Source organism: Cynara cardunculus (assembly GCF_001531365.2).
Source record: "Cynara cardunculus var. scolymus isolate 2C chromosome LG 2, CcrdV1, whole genome shotgun sequence".
NCBI lineage: Eukaryota > Viridiplantae > Streptophyta > Magnoliopsida > Asterales > Asteraceae > Cynara > Cynara cardunculus.
The window spans coordinates 5310606-5326942 of NC_037529.1; the positions used below are offsets into that span (position 1 = coordinate 5310606).

Sequence of the window (16337 nt, forward strand, 5' to 3'; positions counted from 1 at the left end):
TGATACGCTGATTATCAACATGTTGTGTTTGAGTAAATTACGCTTTTCATCCCTGTGGTTAGTTAAAGTTGAGATTTTCGTTCATGTGGTTAAGAAATTACGGTTTTCGTCTCAATAGGTTGAAATTCATTGCTATTTCTGTCTTATAATTTACAATTTATTGCTGTTTCATCCTTGTGGTTTACAATTTTTTATTGTTTTAATCCCTTTATTAAAGGTAACAATTTAGTCTAAGGATGAAAATTGCAAAAAATTGCAAATCATAGGGACTAAAATGATAATTTCTACACCACAGGGACGAAAACTATAATTTTCTCTTTTATTTATTAATTTCTTAAAGAGTAAATTACACCATTGGTCCCTCTAGTTAAGCACTGTTAGAGTTAACTCTGTCAGGGAGAGGGACCTAGAATGCAACAAAGTGTAAATCATAGGGACGCTCAATGTACTTATTTATAAATCATATCAAGATTCCGAGCTAACCACAGGGAAAATACTGTGTAAATTACTCATTCTTAAAACAAAAGGTTGTCAAATATAATGTTGCCTTCGGTACAAAGGTACATGGACCGAACACGACAACACATGAGAGAAGGGGACATAACAAAACTCAATTTCTCACTTTTTGCACGACATGGGACATGACAAAAACTTTAAATTCCACATTCTTGCGACATGGAGTAGGGACAAAGACTGGTACATGATGGGACAAAGTGGGACAAAAAAACATTTCCTTGTTCCACCAAAATAGGTGAACAACATGGGGCAAGAACGTACCCGAAACGCGTAATATCAAATGGCATATAACTTGATCCAAAGCTCAACATAAAGCAATTTAAATCGGACAAATATCCCCAAGACTCATCTGAGTCAAACCCGAGCCAAAAGCTCAACCACTCAACACCTATGTGATTACTAAATAAAGTCAACATAAGTCCATAAAATGCATTTAACCAACGTTTATGCAAACATATACTTCTAAAAGTACAATTAACTCAATGAAACCCATCAGTGGTCGAGACAAAACACTTTCCAAATTGAACCATACCGTTACATTTCTCAAAATGTCTGGTAACATGCATTTTCCAAATGGTTTATAAACCCAAATACACCAAAATGTATCAACACCAAAACAATTTCCATTTATGAGATAAATCATCAAAATAACCTACATTGACGATTTAGTTATTAAAATGTCTAAAAACCCCAAATACGGGGGTTTCTCCAAATTTATAAACCCATTGTACAAAAATGCAAGCCTAATCAAATAATAACCACACTTGATAAACATCAAGGAAAATATTTCAATACATCAAAATAAACATTTTTGGCATGTACATAGCTTTCACAAAACAACTTGAACTCACCTTGTTAGGTTTGATTAAACCTAGATTCCTACCTAAATCTTTAGTTTCCAAAAGATGAAGATCTGAGATCCTCAAACAAATCCCACCAAGGAAACTTCTCCAAAACTATTATCTAAGCCAAAGAAGCACCAAACATCAACTCTAGTTTCAAAACCATTAAAAACCGAAATATAGATCTTATAATGCTTAAAAGGCTTACCTCTTCAAACTTGCAGGAATTAGGCTCAATCCCTAGTGAGGACTGAAGTGGGTGAAGAATGGACAAAACCTAGCTCAAAAATGGGGTTTAAAACTCGATATGGGCGTTCTCATGACCTTTACTCTGACCTAGTGTGTGGTAAGTCGTCCGCATAAAAAAAACCCGTTTTGATGAAACAGATAGTTGAGCGACTTTTTCCATGGCCTAGTAGCGGGATAAGTCGGGGATTTTCTGTTTCGTTCTCGAGACTTGTCTCTACTATAACTCATAGATGCCATAAGATCTTATGACCTAAAGCATTCCACTCAAATATATGACCTCCAAAGAATCATCACAACATATCAATTTTAAAGGTACGCCCATAAAATACGGATCTTACACAAACCCACAAGATCCTTTCTTTTCAATACTTATAACATGAAATTGCATACACTGTGATACTCATTGTGATAACCACTATGATACCCTTCTAAACGAAAACCATGAACTATCGAGTACTCATTTGATTAGGTCACTATATATATATATAGGAGGACCTTTTGAGATCCCTGCAATTTTTGAGATCCATAAGATCCAATATAAACCACAAAATCATAATAAATTAGGAAATAAATAATTTTAGTAATTTTGAATTGAAAAAAAAAAACTAAATAAAGGGCATTATGGATATTTGTAAATCCAACAACAAGAGATGATAGTCTTCAACCCAATTATTCTATAATTATCCAAGAAGAGAAACTAAACTAGGAAATGTGTGAACTGGTTTGTTTTCTGCGTCATTTGATTTTAATCTTCTGTATCCCGGTTTAAAGCCTTTATTTCCTGACATAAATTGAAACCCTAGGCTCAAGCCTATGCAGTTATCCACATATTGTAGAGAACAACGAAAAGTAGTTGAATGCAGGTGTATGTTCATAAACAAAAGCAAATTGCTAGAAAAAGGAATCCATACCCTTCAACGATGTTGGATCTTTATCAAACCAAAACTGTAAAACTGAAGTTATATAAACAAAGAAATTCTCTAATAAGAAGCAAAATAATACATACATATTGAAAGGCTGCTGCTAATCAACTAATATGGGATGAGATGTAGGTGAAAACTCATGGCAATGTACTCTCATACTATTCAACTTATATTACTACAAATTGATCAAAAATGTTGAATACTGCAAGAAGTAGTATTCTTTACGGTATAACAACAACATCTGAGTAAACCTTCCATTAATCAAATATCAACGGGTACCGAAACAAGACAAATGTACAATGTACTTGAAATATTCATGTTCGAGGTTGGTGTTCGCCGAAAAACAGGGGTGGGGTAGGTTGGTGTTCATGAGAAAACATGGGAACGAGGGCCTGATTTTTTTTTGCTGTTGTTGTTGCTTCTAGCGGAGGGAGGTCGGTTTTTGATGGAGGTTGAAGATGGTGAGAAAATTCAAGATGTAGGTTGGATTTGATAAAGGCGTCAATGCAATGTTGAGGTTGAGGGATGTGTGAGATTTTTGTAGGGTTTTAAAATGATAAATATGGAAACCTAGAAAGATACTAAAAAATAAATAAGTATATATTTATGAGTTGTCATCAATATAACAAATTACATAATTACCCTTTATATTTATTTAATAAATAAAATTAACTATATTAAATGAGTGAACTAAGATGGATCTCACGTTTTGAGGAGTTGTCAAATGAATAATCCACTATATATAGGCGAAGTGAAGAATCGTGTAAGAAGTAGAATTGAAGTGAAAAAAGTAAGAAAGATCTGGACCATTGATCACATTTAATCTCAAATCCACCTATAAATCATGATTGATATGTGAATTGATCTGGTGCATCTGATACAATAGTAGAGATCTCTTCTTATCATAACTCTCTTTGTACCAGAACCCAACGCTATATATATAATCAGTCATTTGTCAAGTCCAGTCCTACCATCTTGTTTTGTTTAGTCTTCTCTAATTTCTGTTATTGTCATGTCGCTACCTAGAAAAACTAATTATATAACGAATAAATTACGAATTTGGTCTCTATGGTTTAACAAAATTATGACTAACGTCCCTAAACTCAAAAAGTTATGTATTTCGTCCTCATGGTTGTCACTTTTGCATGACTAAGGTTCCTCTCCCTGATTTTGTTAAGGTGACTCCATTTAAGGGTGCTCATGGGTTGGGTTGATCGGGTTGAAGACATTTGAACAACCCAACCAAATGTTTACGTTTTGAAAAATCTCAACCCAACCCAACCCCAACCGTACGGGTTGGTCGGGTTAGTCGGGTTGATACTTTGGTACATTAAAATATTCTTCTAACATTGAATATGTTATTTCTCTACTCGTAATTCTTTTTCATCATCAACCATTTGATACAACTTATCAATACTTCTTACGTATATCACATCCAGTTATTTTTCTCAATTTACGTATATATGTTTATAGTTAGTAAACATATATATGAATGAGTTATATAAAGATGTGTATATGAATAACGTACATGATAGTGTAATTGTCTAGTGCATATATTAATAGATATTCAACAATCATATTTAATCCAAGAAATAAATGAATATCGGGTTCATGAGGTTGAGTTGGGTTCAAATAATAATAATCCAATACCTACGATTTGAAAATTTTACAACTCGATTAGACATCGAGTTGAGTTATTTTGCGTTAGGTTGGGTTGATCGGGTTTTTGAGCACCCCTAACTCCATTAACTTACCCTTTCTCTTATTTTGCATGACTGCAGTCCTTCTCCCCATTGAATTATAGATTTGGTCCCTTGCATGACTACGGTCCTACTCCATTAACTAAGGTTCCTCTCCCTAAATTTGTCTCATGAAATGGTTGGCATATGTTCTTTAGATTCGGGAGCAAGGGACCAAATCTATAATTCACACTTGAATAAACTATAAAACATATGCTAACCATTTCATCAGACAACATCATCTTCCATATCACCAATTACCATATTCAAGACTAGATTATAAACCACCCAATGGCCAATAGTTTTACATAATTCCTGTTGCAACAGATCAGGTCCACATGAACATTATTGATGACTAATGTCCTACATTATAAACTAAAAACCATGGATGAAATGCATCAGCAAAAAAATAACTCAAAAGGAATTGGAGTTTATGAGATCCTCTGAACATATTCAACATAAAAGTGATGGTAGAAAATAAGCATAAGATTGAAATATGAATGTGCCACAGCCAAAACAGGTATCAATCACTCAGAACATTCAACAACTGGTAATCTATATCAAAACGATGTCCTAACACCATAACATACTTTTTCTCAAGCAGGAATATCAGCAACATCTTCAACATAAGTAATTGCCTTTGTGGTGGGCTTCGCCAGCATATCAGTATACTCTTGGAATGGAGATCTACTGAATCGGGTCTCTCTCCAGAAGTCCGGAGTCAGGAATCCATAGGTCTTCAGCAGGCAGTCAAAAGTAGCCTGCCAAACAAAATTTTGCATTAGATGATAAAGTATATATCAATGCTATAGATATGCCATCATACATTTCATACTGTTAGCACATCCCCAATGCTTGCAAGAACATAAGTGGTAACAAAAATGAAAATTTATTAAATTTGGTACACAAAATTCAGATTTTGATGAGTTCTTCAAGTGGGTTGACCTGCCTTCAAGAAACAATAAACTCTGAGAGCATACTCCAAATGAAGAATTAACCACAGGATGTAAATACCTCATTCATTAAATATACACTAGCAACTATTTGCAGAAATTGTAAAACTTGAACCATCCTCAAGGATCAACCCATAACTAGCAGAAACAGAGGTGGTTTCTCAAATATACAAAGAAGATGGATGAAAGTTTGCATTGACTCAGTAAAAAACTAGCCACCTACTATCTCCGGTACTTGTGGCAAGAGTACATCACTAAAATTATAACCAACAAACTCATCTTTGGGATTGCATATTTACACAAAGAGAACGCGACCACCATGAATGGGTGCAGAATCTAACAAGAGAATAATAACCAATGAAAACGAGCTAAAATTTCTATGGTTGGGTGGATAAGATAGAAGCAGAATAATCAAAACAAGTTGCATATCAACAAATGTTTCATAACGATGTTTGGCATCAACATCAAAAGGATTGTAGCAACAAAATGCTAACATTCATCTCCCAATTTATCAGTCTTTTATGATAGAAAAAACACACGAATTTGACATTGTAGACAACATAAACTGATCACCATGAAATTTATACCCAAAACAGTATAAATACAGAAACAACTTCAAATTCTAGGAATAATCAAGATTTTCTCCTCAGAATCATATGAATTATTAGCCACAGTATCGCAAATCTATAACAAGTAAATGAATCAATACATAAAATACGAAGATAAATTTTAAATTTCAAGTACATATGTTTCTAAACAATATCAATGATTTGGTTCTCAAAAAATATCATATGATTCCAAGTAAACATTTTACCTGATCATTTCCAATATCAACACTCAAAAAATCAATCAAATTCGGTCATAACAAGCAATGTTAGTGAACAGAAACTAAATCAATAACCAACAAGAACTATATAACCACACATAAAAAAGAATACATTAAAAAAACATATAATTAAAGAAAGGGATGGATAGCAACGAACCTTGACAAAGTTTCCAAGGGTCTTGGTGGATCCACGCGAAGATGTAAATACATCATCGATACCAGCAAACTGAAGCACCTTCTTCGGAACCCTAGCAGCCACAATCCCAGCCCCACGGGGTGCAGGAACCAATCTGACGGTAACCGAACCACATTTACCAGTAACCTTACAAGGCACAGTATGAGGCTTACCAATCTTATTTCCCCAATAACCCCTCCTAACCGGAATCACCGATAGCTTGGCCAATATAATCGCACCCCTAATGGCAGTAGCAACTTCCTTCGAACACTTAACACCCAATCCCACGTGTCCATTCCCATCTCCAACGACCACAAAAGCCTTGAACCGGGTTCGTTGTCCGGCACGAGTCTGCTTCTGGACGGGCATGATCTTCATCACCTCGTCTTTCAGTGAAGGGAGGATCTGATCGATAATCTGGTGCTCTTTGATTGGGAGGGAGTGAAGATAGACTTCTTCGAGTTTGGTGATCTTACCGTCTTTGACGAGACGGCCAAGCTTGGTAACGGGGACCCATTTCTCTTCATCGGCGTCACGGCGACCACCACGACGACGGCCTCTGCCACGGTCTCCACCACGGCCTCTTCCACGGTCTCCAAATCCCCTTCCGAAGCCACCACGTTCACCGCCTCTCTCAGCCATGATTGCTTGGTGCTTGGTTTGCACAAGAGACGAGTAAGAGTGAAATGAGAGATCTAGGAGAGGGAAACCCTAGAGGGGCGGTACAGAGGTTTATATGTGTATAAGAAATTCTAGGGTTTCTTTATTGGGCCCAAGTTACAGCGGCTGAACTTAATTAGGAATATTGGGCCGGCCCATTGATATCCACACTCACAAAATAGAGGTTTATAACTTTTTTATATAATATTATTATATTTTAAAAAAAATGTGTATGAATTAATCTCAGTAAATTGTGATTATAAGAAATCAGTTTTAATAAACTCAAGATGTGTTTGTTGTCCAGACAAAATAAGACAAAACGGTTGCTCAACATTTGGTAAGACAGAACTAGACATAACAGAACAAGTAAAATGATCAATTTACTCATAATGAGTTGTTTAAATATTTTGATTAAATTATGTAATTTATCAAATTGTAATAAAATAATTGTTTTTTATGACAAAATATATTATTAGAAAATTTACGTCAAAATATTTAAAATGACACAAAATAAAAAAATTATGTAGTATTTCCAATTTTTATTTTTATACTTTTTCTATATTATTTTTTATTATTAATATATAATAAATTATATAAATTAATAAAAATATAGAAAGCATATAAAAATAATATTTTGATAACAGTAAAATAAAAGTTTAAAAAGTATAAAATACAGTAAATAAAATTCAAAGAATAAATAAAATGTAAAAAATGAGACTTATTTGATGCTTTAGAAGATAATTAAGTTTTATTTTAAGGTTATATTAGTAAAAGACAAGTCTGTTCCACCTTGTTCCATGGGGTAGGGGTTGAACAGGTATGTTCCACTTTGTTTCACTCTATTCTTGTATGTTCTACATAAATGTCATGTCAAACGTGGAACAACGATCCCTATTCTATTATGTCATGTCTTGTGTATCAAACGCATCCTCAGATGCCACAATTGTTGTGTAAGGCATGAAATTGAACTCTGGACAAATGAGATATTCCACCATATTTCCAAGACCTCAACCACTACGCTATAACCTTTGTGGTTATATTATTATATTTTGGTGGTTATACTTTTTGGGTAGAAGTTAGTCCGGTGTAAATTTAAGCCATTTTTTGAAAAGGCTCGTTGCAGCACTGTCATGATACGTCATGGTTCAATACTTGAATTTCACACCACGTTATGTTGAGACACGTCATGTCGTAATGCATGTTTTTTGTAACATGATATTTGACTATACTTTTGTTTTTTAATATATAACTTAATTTAAATTGTTTATTATCATTAATTCATTAAGTAATAGTAGAAAATATATGTTTATGTATATAATATTATATATGATATAGAGATTTGCTATCATAAGTCACCGCCTTGAAAAACGTTGTGACCTCGTTGTGGTTTCCAAGGCTTGAGGTTTGGCCTTTCTCCCACATCACACCTCACGCTATTTAAAATCTTGATTTAAGCCCTATATATTACATATATGTGATATATATATGTATATATATATGTATGTATGTATGTGTGCGTGTGTGTGTGCGCGTATATATATATATATATATATATATATATATATATATATATGAGATGCACCAGATCAATACTTGTATGAAACACGATTTATGGGTGGATTTGAGATTAAATGTGATCAAGGGTACAGATCCCTTATGTTTTGCACCTTAACTATCATTCTTACATGGTCCTTCTCCTATATATATATATATATATATATATATATATATATATAGAGAGAGAGAGAGAGAGAGAGAGAGAGTTGGGTTCTAGTGAGAATGTGAATTGTGGTGAGAAGGGTAAGAATGAATTTTCACCATTGGATCAACCTTAGTTTATAATCAACACTAATGAGATGTATCGAAATGCACCACATCAATTCCCGTGAGAAACGCAATTAATGAGGTGCGGTAAGATTAAAAGTGATCAAGGGTTCAGATCCCTTATTACGCTTCTTATCTTAACTCAACTTCTCACACGATCCTTCATCTACATTGGGTTGGGTTCCTGTGAGAATGGAAGTTATAGTGAGAAGAACTATAAGAGATCTCCAACTTTGGATCAATCCTAATTGAAGATCAGCACTAATGAGATGCACCAAGATGTACTAGATCAATTCTCGTGAGAAGCATAATTCATGCAGTGGATGTGATATTAAAAGTGATCGAAGGATCCATATCACCTATTACGTTTCTCACCTTAATTTCTATTATCACACGATCCTTTGTCTTCCACTCTATCCCTATATTGGTTTACATATATGAAATTCACTCAAGTCGACAAAATCATTTTCTTTTTTCGATTTCAACTATCTACTTTAAGTCGTTTCTGTTAAATATCAATTATTCTATGTGGACTTCAATATCAATTTAACTCTTCCAAAGACATGTTATCTTAATTGTAATCAAATTCAAAAATTATCAACACAAGTTTTACATTTTTGCAACCACTGACTTTTATTTTACATTTTTTGATTTTTTTACAAAAAATTCTAATAAAATCTCAAGACTATGCAAAATTAAGGTTTCTACTTAAGTTTCTCCGTGGCGGATCTACTTGACTAAAGGGTTGTTCGTTTGTGACTTAATGGGTTGTATAAGCTTTATGGCTTATTCGCTCAGCTATAAAAAGTTGTTTGGTTGGGGTTTATTCGCTTAGCGGAGAGCTTATTCGCTCAGCTTAAAACACCACTTGTATGGCCTCAGCCATCAATATTTCCCCAATTACCCTTGATTTACCCTTCATTTTGCCGCTCCCTAAGTCCCCGACTCCCGTGGCTTCACGACAACTTTCCTTCGACCGACGTATTCAACGTCAACTTGCCTTTGGCCGGCAAATGGCCGCCGGCATATTCCTCAACCTCCGACCCGACGTATTCCCCTACAATCTCGATTTCTTATTTTCTACTATTGCAAAATCAACAGCTCGATTTCTTCCAAAATCTTCAAGTTTAGCTCAGAGGTGTTCGACCGACGTTTTTCCACATGCTTCTCCATAGTTTTCTCTTGTTCTCCCCCTACTCCCCGCCAATCTGTTCTCTCACTGCTCAAATGTAACACCCTAATAAAAAAATAATGTAAACCGAAAATATCTAACGAGAACCAGAATCTTAGATAAAAACAAATTTCGCCCAACAAAAGTAATAGTTTAGCGTTTACAATTCCGCTACTGAGAAGATAAATAACAACCTACTAATCTAGATTTTTCTAGATTAAAGACGGGTATTTCTATCAATCTCCAAAAAAGCCGTAACGTCAAAAACGCAACGTTCAAAAGTAATAAGGCTATAATCACAAAAGAGCCTTTCACGAACCAACGCTCCTCTGAACCCTTTAGAGCCCCACCGTTAAAGGAACCTAAAAAGTAATTGTAACAAGAAAGAGAGAGGGTTAGGCTTACGCCTAGTGAGTCCAAACAAAAGAGTTTACGTAAACATAAAGGAACATATATAAAAATATACATGCAAATAGTTGACGTAACTTTAAACAGAAATAGGACAGTAAGACTTGAATAACTCGAAGTGGAACAATAAAACATACGAAGAGAACGGGGGATACCCGATTTACCGTTGATTATGACAGACACAAAGTAAGTCATAGATCAACGTTATAGAGCATCACTCACAGGTTTAATACCATCGACATCAACCTAAACCAGTCATGTAGTCGGCCGTGATCTTAAGCTCTTTACCTCGGTAATTACACAATAATCACAATGCCTATTACCGAGTGAAAGTGATTTGGTGATTACATAATAATCACAATGCCTATCACCAACTTACACCATCATTCCCACGAATAAAATAAAACGATATACATGCACTATATAAATATAAATAATGACGTAGTATCGTACGATATTTATATTTATAGAAAATGAGTCATAAATAATACGTGGGAGTGTCAAGACATCCGAAGATGACGGGGGAGACCCAATTTACCGTTAATTATGACGGAACACAAAGTAAGTCATAAATCAATGTCATAGAGCATTACGTACAGGTTTAATACCATTGACTTCAACCTAACCAGTCATGTAGTCGGTCGTGATCCTAAGCTCTTTACCTCGGAAATTACATAATAATCGCAATGCCTATTTCCGAGTGGAAGTGCGAAGGTGATTTGGGATTTACATAATGATCACAATGCCTAATTCCAACTCACACCACTCTTCACACCAATACAACGAAACAACTCACATGCTTTCAAACCCACTATATTCTTGTGATATGCTTGAATACGGTATCATAAGCATAATAGTGCTCATTTAACAATTGGATCTTACGCTCGTCCTATCATAAGCGAAATAACCCCACTTTGCTAATAAAGAACTCTAGCCTAGGGCATGAGGGGTTTAAAGTTAAATGGTCCACAACTCATAGGGAAAGAGTATTTTACCAAGTGAGTTGATCCATTCATTTAAACTCAACTCAACCCAACCGTATAACTGGATTACTCAAGTATGCTCTTTTTACCTAAAAATCTTCATTTGATCTAAATAAGTAATTTCATGAAGTTAAGGCATAAGATAAGTAAGAGCTTTCTCACCAAAAGTGTAAATTTTCATAGAATAAGTTGTTTAGATGGACTCACCTTTGTAGGAATTAGGATAAATCCCAATTTTTAGGAGTTAACCGGTAAATGGGCAAAAATCTTAGTTGAAAAAGCGACACCTGATCAATACGAAACGGACAGCAGCAAAAAGACAGTAGGGGGAAAAAGAAAACAGCCCCGGCTGTTCCTGGTTTGGCAACGCGGCAAGGCACGGTGCGGTCAGGTGCGGCGTGGGTCTGGTGTGGCTCAGGTCTGCAGTTTTGAGGTCAAGAACCAGCCCCAACAAAACAGGGACTCGATGAAGGACAAAGAGGTTGGAGTGATTTTTTTGAAGATCCAACAAGTAGACTAGAGGTGGTTCCATTAGGTACAAGACTTTTTCCTCTTCTTTATTTTCTTACAAGGTAATGTCCCTCATGGAAGGGAGGGAACCAATGGCCAAGGGACAACTAGAGGGTAGGGCATAGTGGAGGTACAAGTTAGTAGCACCCCCCTCCCTTTTTTTTTTTTTTATATTCTTTCCTTTCTCTTTTCTTTACCTTTTGATTTTCCCAAGAGAAGACTTGCCCATGAAATGCTAAAAAGATTCAAATGTATAAACATATAAAATTATAAACACCAAATTCCCCAACATGTACGGAACAGAGAACGTGGGGAAAAATCTCTGGCGTTACATCAACAACAAAAGGAAACGAACCGGTCTGATTTAGGGTTCTTCACCTTTCTTGCTTGATGTAAGTTTTTGATTTAGGGTTCTTCATTTTTCTCATGATTGTGGGTTTGATGTGAGTTTTTGATTTAGGGTTCGAATTTAGTTTATGATTTAGGTTTATTTTGATTTATCGCTACTTTGATCATCATAGGAGTTTGTTTTACCTTCAATGTAAAACAAAGGGTAAAATAGTAGTTTTCACCATTCAGACTGTTTATTCAGCATAGCAACCGAACAACAATTTATCAGTTATCATACAGACAACTTTATCACTATAGATAACTTTATCCATACAAGATTTAATGGAAAATAAACGGAACAACCCCTAAGTGGGTATACACGTAGTTAAGTAAAATTTGCGTCATTTATGATGGTAATGGAACATACTCGAAGATTTTATTAGTCACCTCTTATTTATTTTATGATGACTTTAGATATTTTTCCTAATAGTTTGTACACCAGTACTCTATCTCAACTACACATTTAAAATTTCAAGACATCTCCTTTAACGAGCGTACACCATTTTTTTATATTTTAATATATATTATATATAAAATAATAAATACGACACATATTTACAACACACATAAATTCTCAATCAGTGGTAATCATACGTTCCAAATGCTCGTTGATCTGAACAATGTTTTTTGGACATCGGGGGATTACAGTTCCAGTATAAGTCAACTCGACGTTGTTGCAGATAGCCTTAGTGTCACCACCCCCCTCTCGAGTAAAGTTGATTTCTTGCAACACAATCCCTTGACATGGATGTTTTTTGCTACATTTAAATATCACTGCATCTTCATCCGCACTAGTTCCAATAATATTTTGGTAAACCACATTTTTGATTTCGACTGCTGAATCCTGAAAATATCTTATTTGTTAAGACAAATAATAATAAAAAATATGTAACGTTTTATTGTTTAGTCTTGTAAACTTAAACCGTATAAAACAGTCTATTGGAATACTTGGACAATTTTTTAACGTCATACAGACTCAAGTTGTAGTGGTTAATTATCACGCTATATTATTAACAAGTTTGATGGTATATTTGATAAGTATTACATATTTAACCTGAAAATTGGTCAATGAAATGATCGAATTATGACCTGTTCTTTGCACGGTCCATCTTGATCACAATAATTCTGGTCTATAATGATAGGGTTTGTCACGTTCGTCATGTTGATATTTTTAAACGTAATGTTGCTTGCATCTCCTGATCCTCCCTGTAATCAACATAACAAAATTGACATATCAATAACGTCTCATAATTACATTTTTGTTTTAATACACTGTTGAAAAATACATATCATTAACTTCTCGTTTGAATTTGTCTGGACAATTAAGACTCGTGAAAACCTAGAGGGTCGTTAGTTTATCATTATATGCCTAATGAATCCACGAGATGCATGCACTTAGGCCTAAACTCGTTCACCAAGTTAAGAAATATGAGATAATAAAATTGTTGAACCAACATAGGGTTAGTTTAATCACCTGCCAAGTCTTGATTCTAACCCCATTTGTCGTTCCAGTAAGGTTAGCCCCATCAACTGTAACATCTGAAACATGAGCTTCTGCTTTTTTAGCTCCCAAACTCCCGATACTGAATCAACAACCAACCATAATATTATTAGTATGCATTTAATACATATTTGTTTTTGTTACAACGGATATAAGTTAAACCTAATATTTTGAATCCATAAATTTACAACTCATCATTAACATTATACATACTAGAAGAGTACTCGTACAATACAACAAGATACATCTTTATTTTAATATTTCATTTTATTATTTATCTCAATCGATGTTATAGTATAGTTTTATGTGATTTTGAAAAAGGGATGATGTTTTTTATTTTTAAATAATATATAAATTTGAAAATATCATAAAAATTTGACAAAAATATGTCGATATTTGTATGAAATTAAATATTTAAAATTCCTATTTTTTGTGTAATTTTTAATTCAAATTTTTTTTTATAATTCAATTTATATTCAATAACGAAGTAATTTATATTTTGTTTAATAATATAATTTTCTTATAAAGTTAATAGTTAATTATTTTGTTAGAACTCGATAATTATCATAATTATATTTTAGATTTTTTTATATTTTAAAATGAGATGTTTATCTTCTATTTAATTATGTGTATCCGAAGTTAGTTACACGAATTCAAACATTGAGCTTTAATAAGTTGTACTTATGTATAATTTACTTGTAATCTTGAATTTTAAGTAATATATGCATCACTATACAGTACTTCATGCATAAAAAGGTTTTTAAGAGTTTTCGTCAAATGTTTTATAATATAGTATAGATATTTAGACCGTTTAAAAGAAAATACATGATACATACCTAATCCCATGACCAGGTCCACATGTTATACCGGTGGCTTGAACATCTTTGGATCCATTCACTATCGATATGCAATCATCCCCTTCAATAATAACAAAAAAGGTTTAAAGAAATTTGAAGGCATAATCAAATATATGCAACTAACTTAATTACAGATAATTTGTGATGTAGAAACATACTTTCTTAAATTTGAGTATAGCAGTAATACGATACGATCCCCTACGTCTTTTTACAAAAAAAAAATGATAATAGTTTGTGAGAAATATGCATAAGAACCTGTTCCTATAACAGAGTCAGATATTTTGATGTTCTGGGTGCGAGTGACATGAATTCCATCCGTGTTTGGACTATCTTCGGGTGCAACCACTATCATATTAGAAACTTGGACGTTTTCACAATTGTCGAAAGAAACGTGCATTTGTTGCGCATTTTGAACCTTTAGGTTATTCACTACCAAAGTTGTGCACTCGTAAAGCGTCAAAGCCTGTTGTTGAAAATAAATAATTGTTACGTGAAAAAATATAATAAACTTTTCAAGAATGAATATTTTATTAAATATAAAATTTTGTTTGATAATTATTTGACCACTTTTTTTCCTTCAGATTTTCTTTATTTGTAGTCATGTAAAAATACTCATTAAATATTATTAATTACAATATATAATAAATTTTAAAAAAATAATAATTCATCGAAACATAGAACCAAAAATTATGAAATGGAGAAAGAACGTACCGTTGGGGCATCCTTGCAAGGCTGACGCATTCATTTATTTTATCACCACAAAATGAAAACACAATTGATTAGTAATGAAATATAGCATATATCTATACTATATTATAAAGCATTTGACATAAACTTTTAAAACCTATTTTTTATGCGTAAAATACTGTTTATTAATGCATATTACTTAAAACTCAAGATTACAAATAGCTTGTGCGAAAGTACAACTTATTAAAGCTCCATATCTGAATTCGTGTAACTAACTATAAATAAACATAATCAAATACAGGATAAACATCTCATTTTAAATATAAAAAATCTAAAATATAATTAAGATAATCATTGAGTTCTAACAGAATACTTAATTATTATCTTTATAAAATGTTATATTAATAAACCAAAAATAAATTATTTCGTTATTAAACTAAAATTAAATTATAATAAAAAATGAGAACTTTTAAATAGTTGATTTGATATTAATATTGATATATTTTTTTAAATTTTTTATGATATCTTCAAATATATATTTTATTCAAAAAATATAATCATTATTGCTTTATTTAAAAACACATAAAATCGTATTATAACATTGACAGAGAAAATAATAAAATAGAACATTAAAATCGAGATGTGTCTCGCTATATTGCAAGAAGAAATATCGATCATATATCTTATTTAATAGATGTAAAACATTATTAAATTAAATTAAAAAAAGTATGATTGTCCCTTTTTATTGCATTATCCATAACCATGAGAATAATCTCTAATAAATCGGGGTTGGATTTATTTTCCAAACCAATTTCTAATAAACCTATTTTATCACAATTAATAGTTTGATTATAGGTTTTTATAACATATGATAATTTGTTTGATGATCGTATTAATCATATGTGATAACTGTAGATATCTTTACTAATCATATATGATTATGTATATTTACATTTATAGATATTACTGTGAAGCAAATATTAACATATTTGATAATACATCATTTATACCCAAACTAGAAGCGTACTTGCGTAATACAACGAGATACATCGTGATTTTAATATTTCATTTTATTTTTTAGCTCAGTCGATGTTATAATATGGTTTTATGTGATTTTGAGAAA

The 16337-nt window shown here is 33.0% G+C and overlaps 2 protein-coding genes across 2 annotated transcripts in view; both read right to left on the reverse strand.

Annotated features, from left to right (window-relative positions):
- Positions 1–4706: 4706 nt before the first annotated feature.
- LOC112506690 (40S ribosomal protein S2-4-like) lies at positions 4707–6914 on the reverse strand. Its single transcript, XM_025110922.1, has 2 exons — positions 6206–6914; positions 4707–5030 (listed from the first exon to the last, which is right to left on the reverse strand). Exons 1-2 carry the CDS (start codon positions 6863–6865, stop codon positions 4866–4868), a joined length of 825 nt encoding a protein of 274 aa, XP_024966690.1. The 5' UTR covers positions 6866–6914; the 3' UTR covers positions 4707–4865.
- Positions 6915–12747: 5833 nt separating this feature from the next.
- The window catches only part of LOC112506689 (polygalacturonase-like), a 7033-nt gene continuing 3443 nt past the window's right edge, over positions 12748–16337 (reverse strand). The window contains 7 exon segments of the mRNA XM_025110921.1: positions 12748–12788; positions 12791–13013; positions 13259–13375; positions 13644–13752; positions 14507–14588; positions 14783–14990; positions 15239–15259. Of these exon segments, the coding sequence (XP_024966689.1) occupies positions 12748–12788; positions 12791–13013; positions 13259–13375; positions 13644–13752; positions 14507–14588; positions 14783–14990; positions 15239–15259 (801 nt within the window).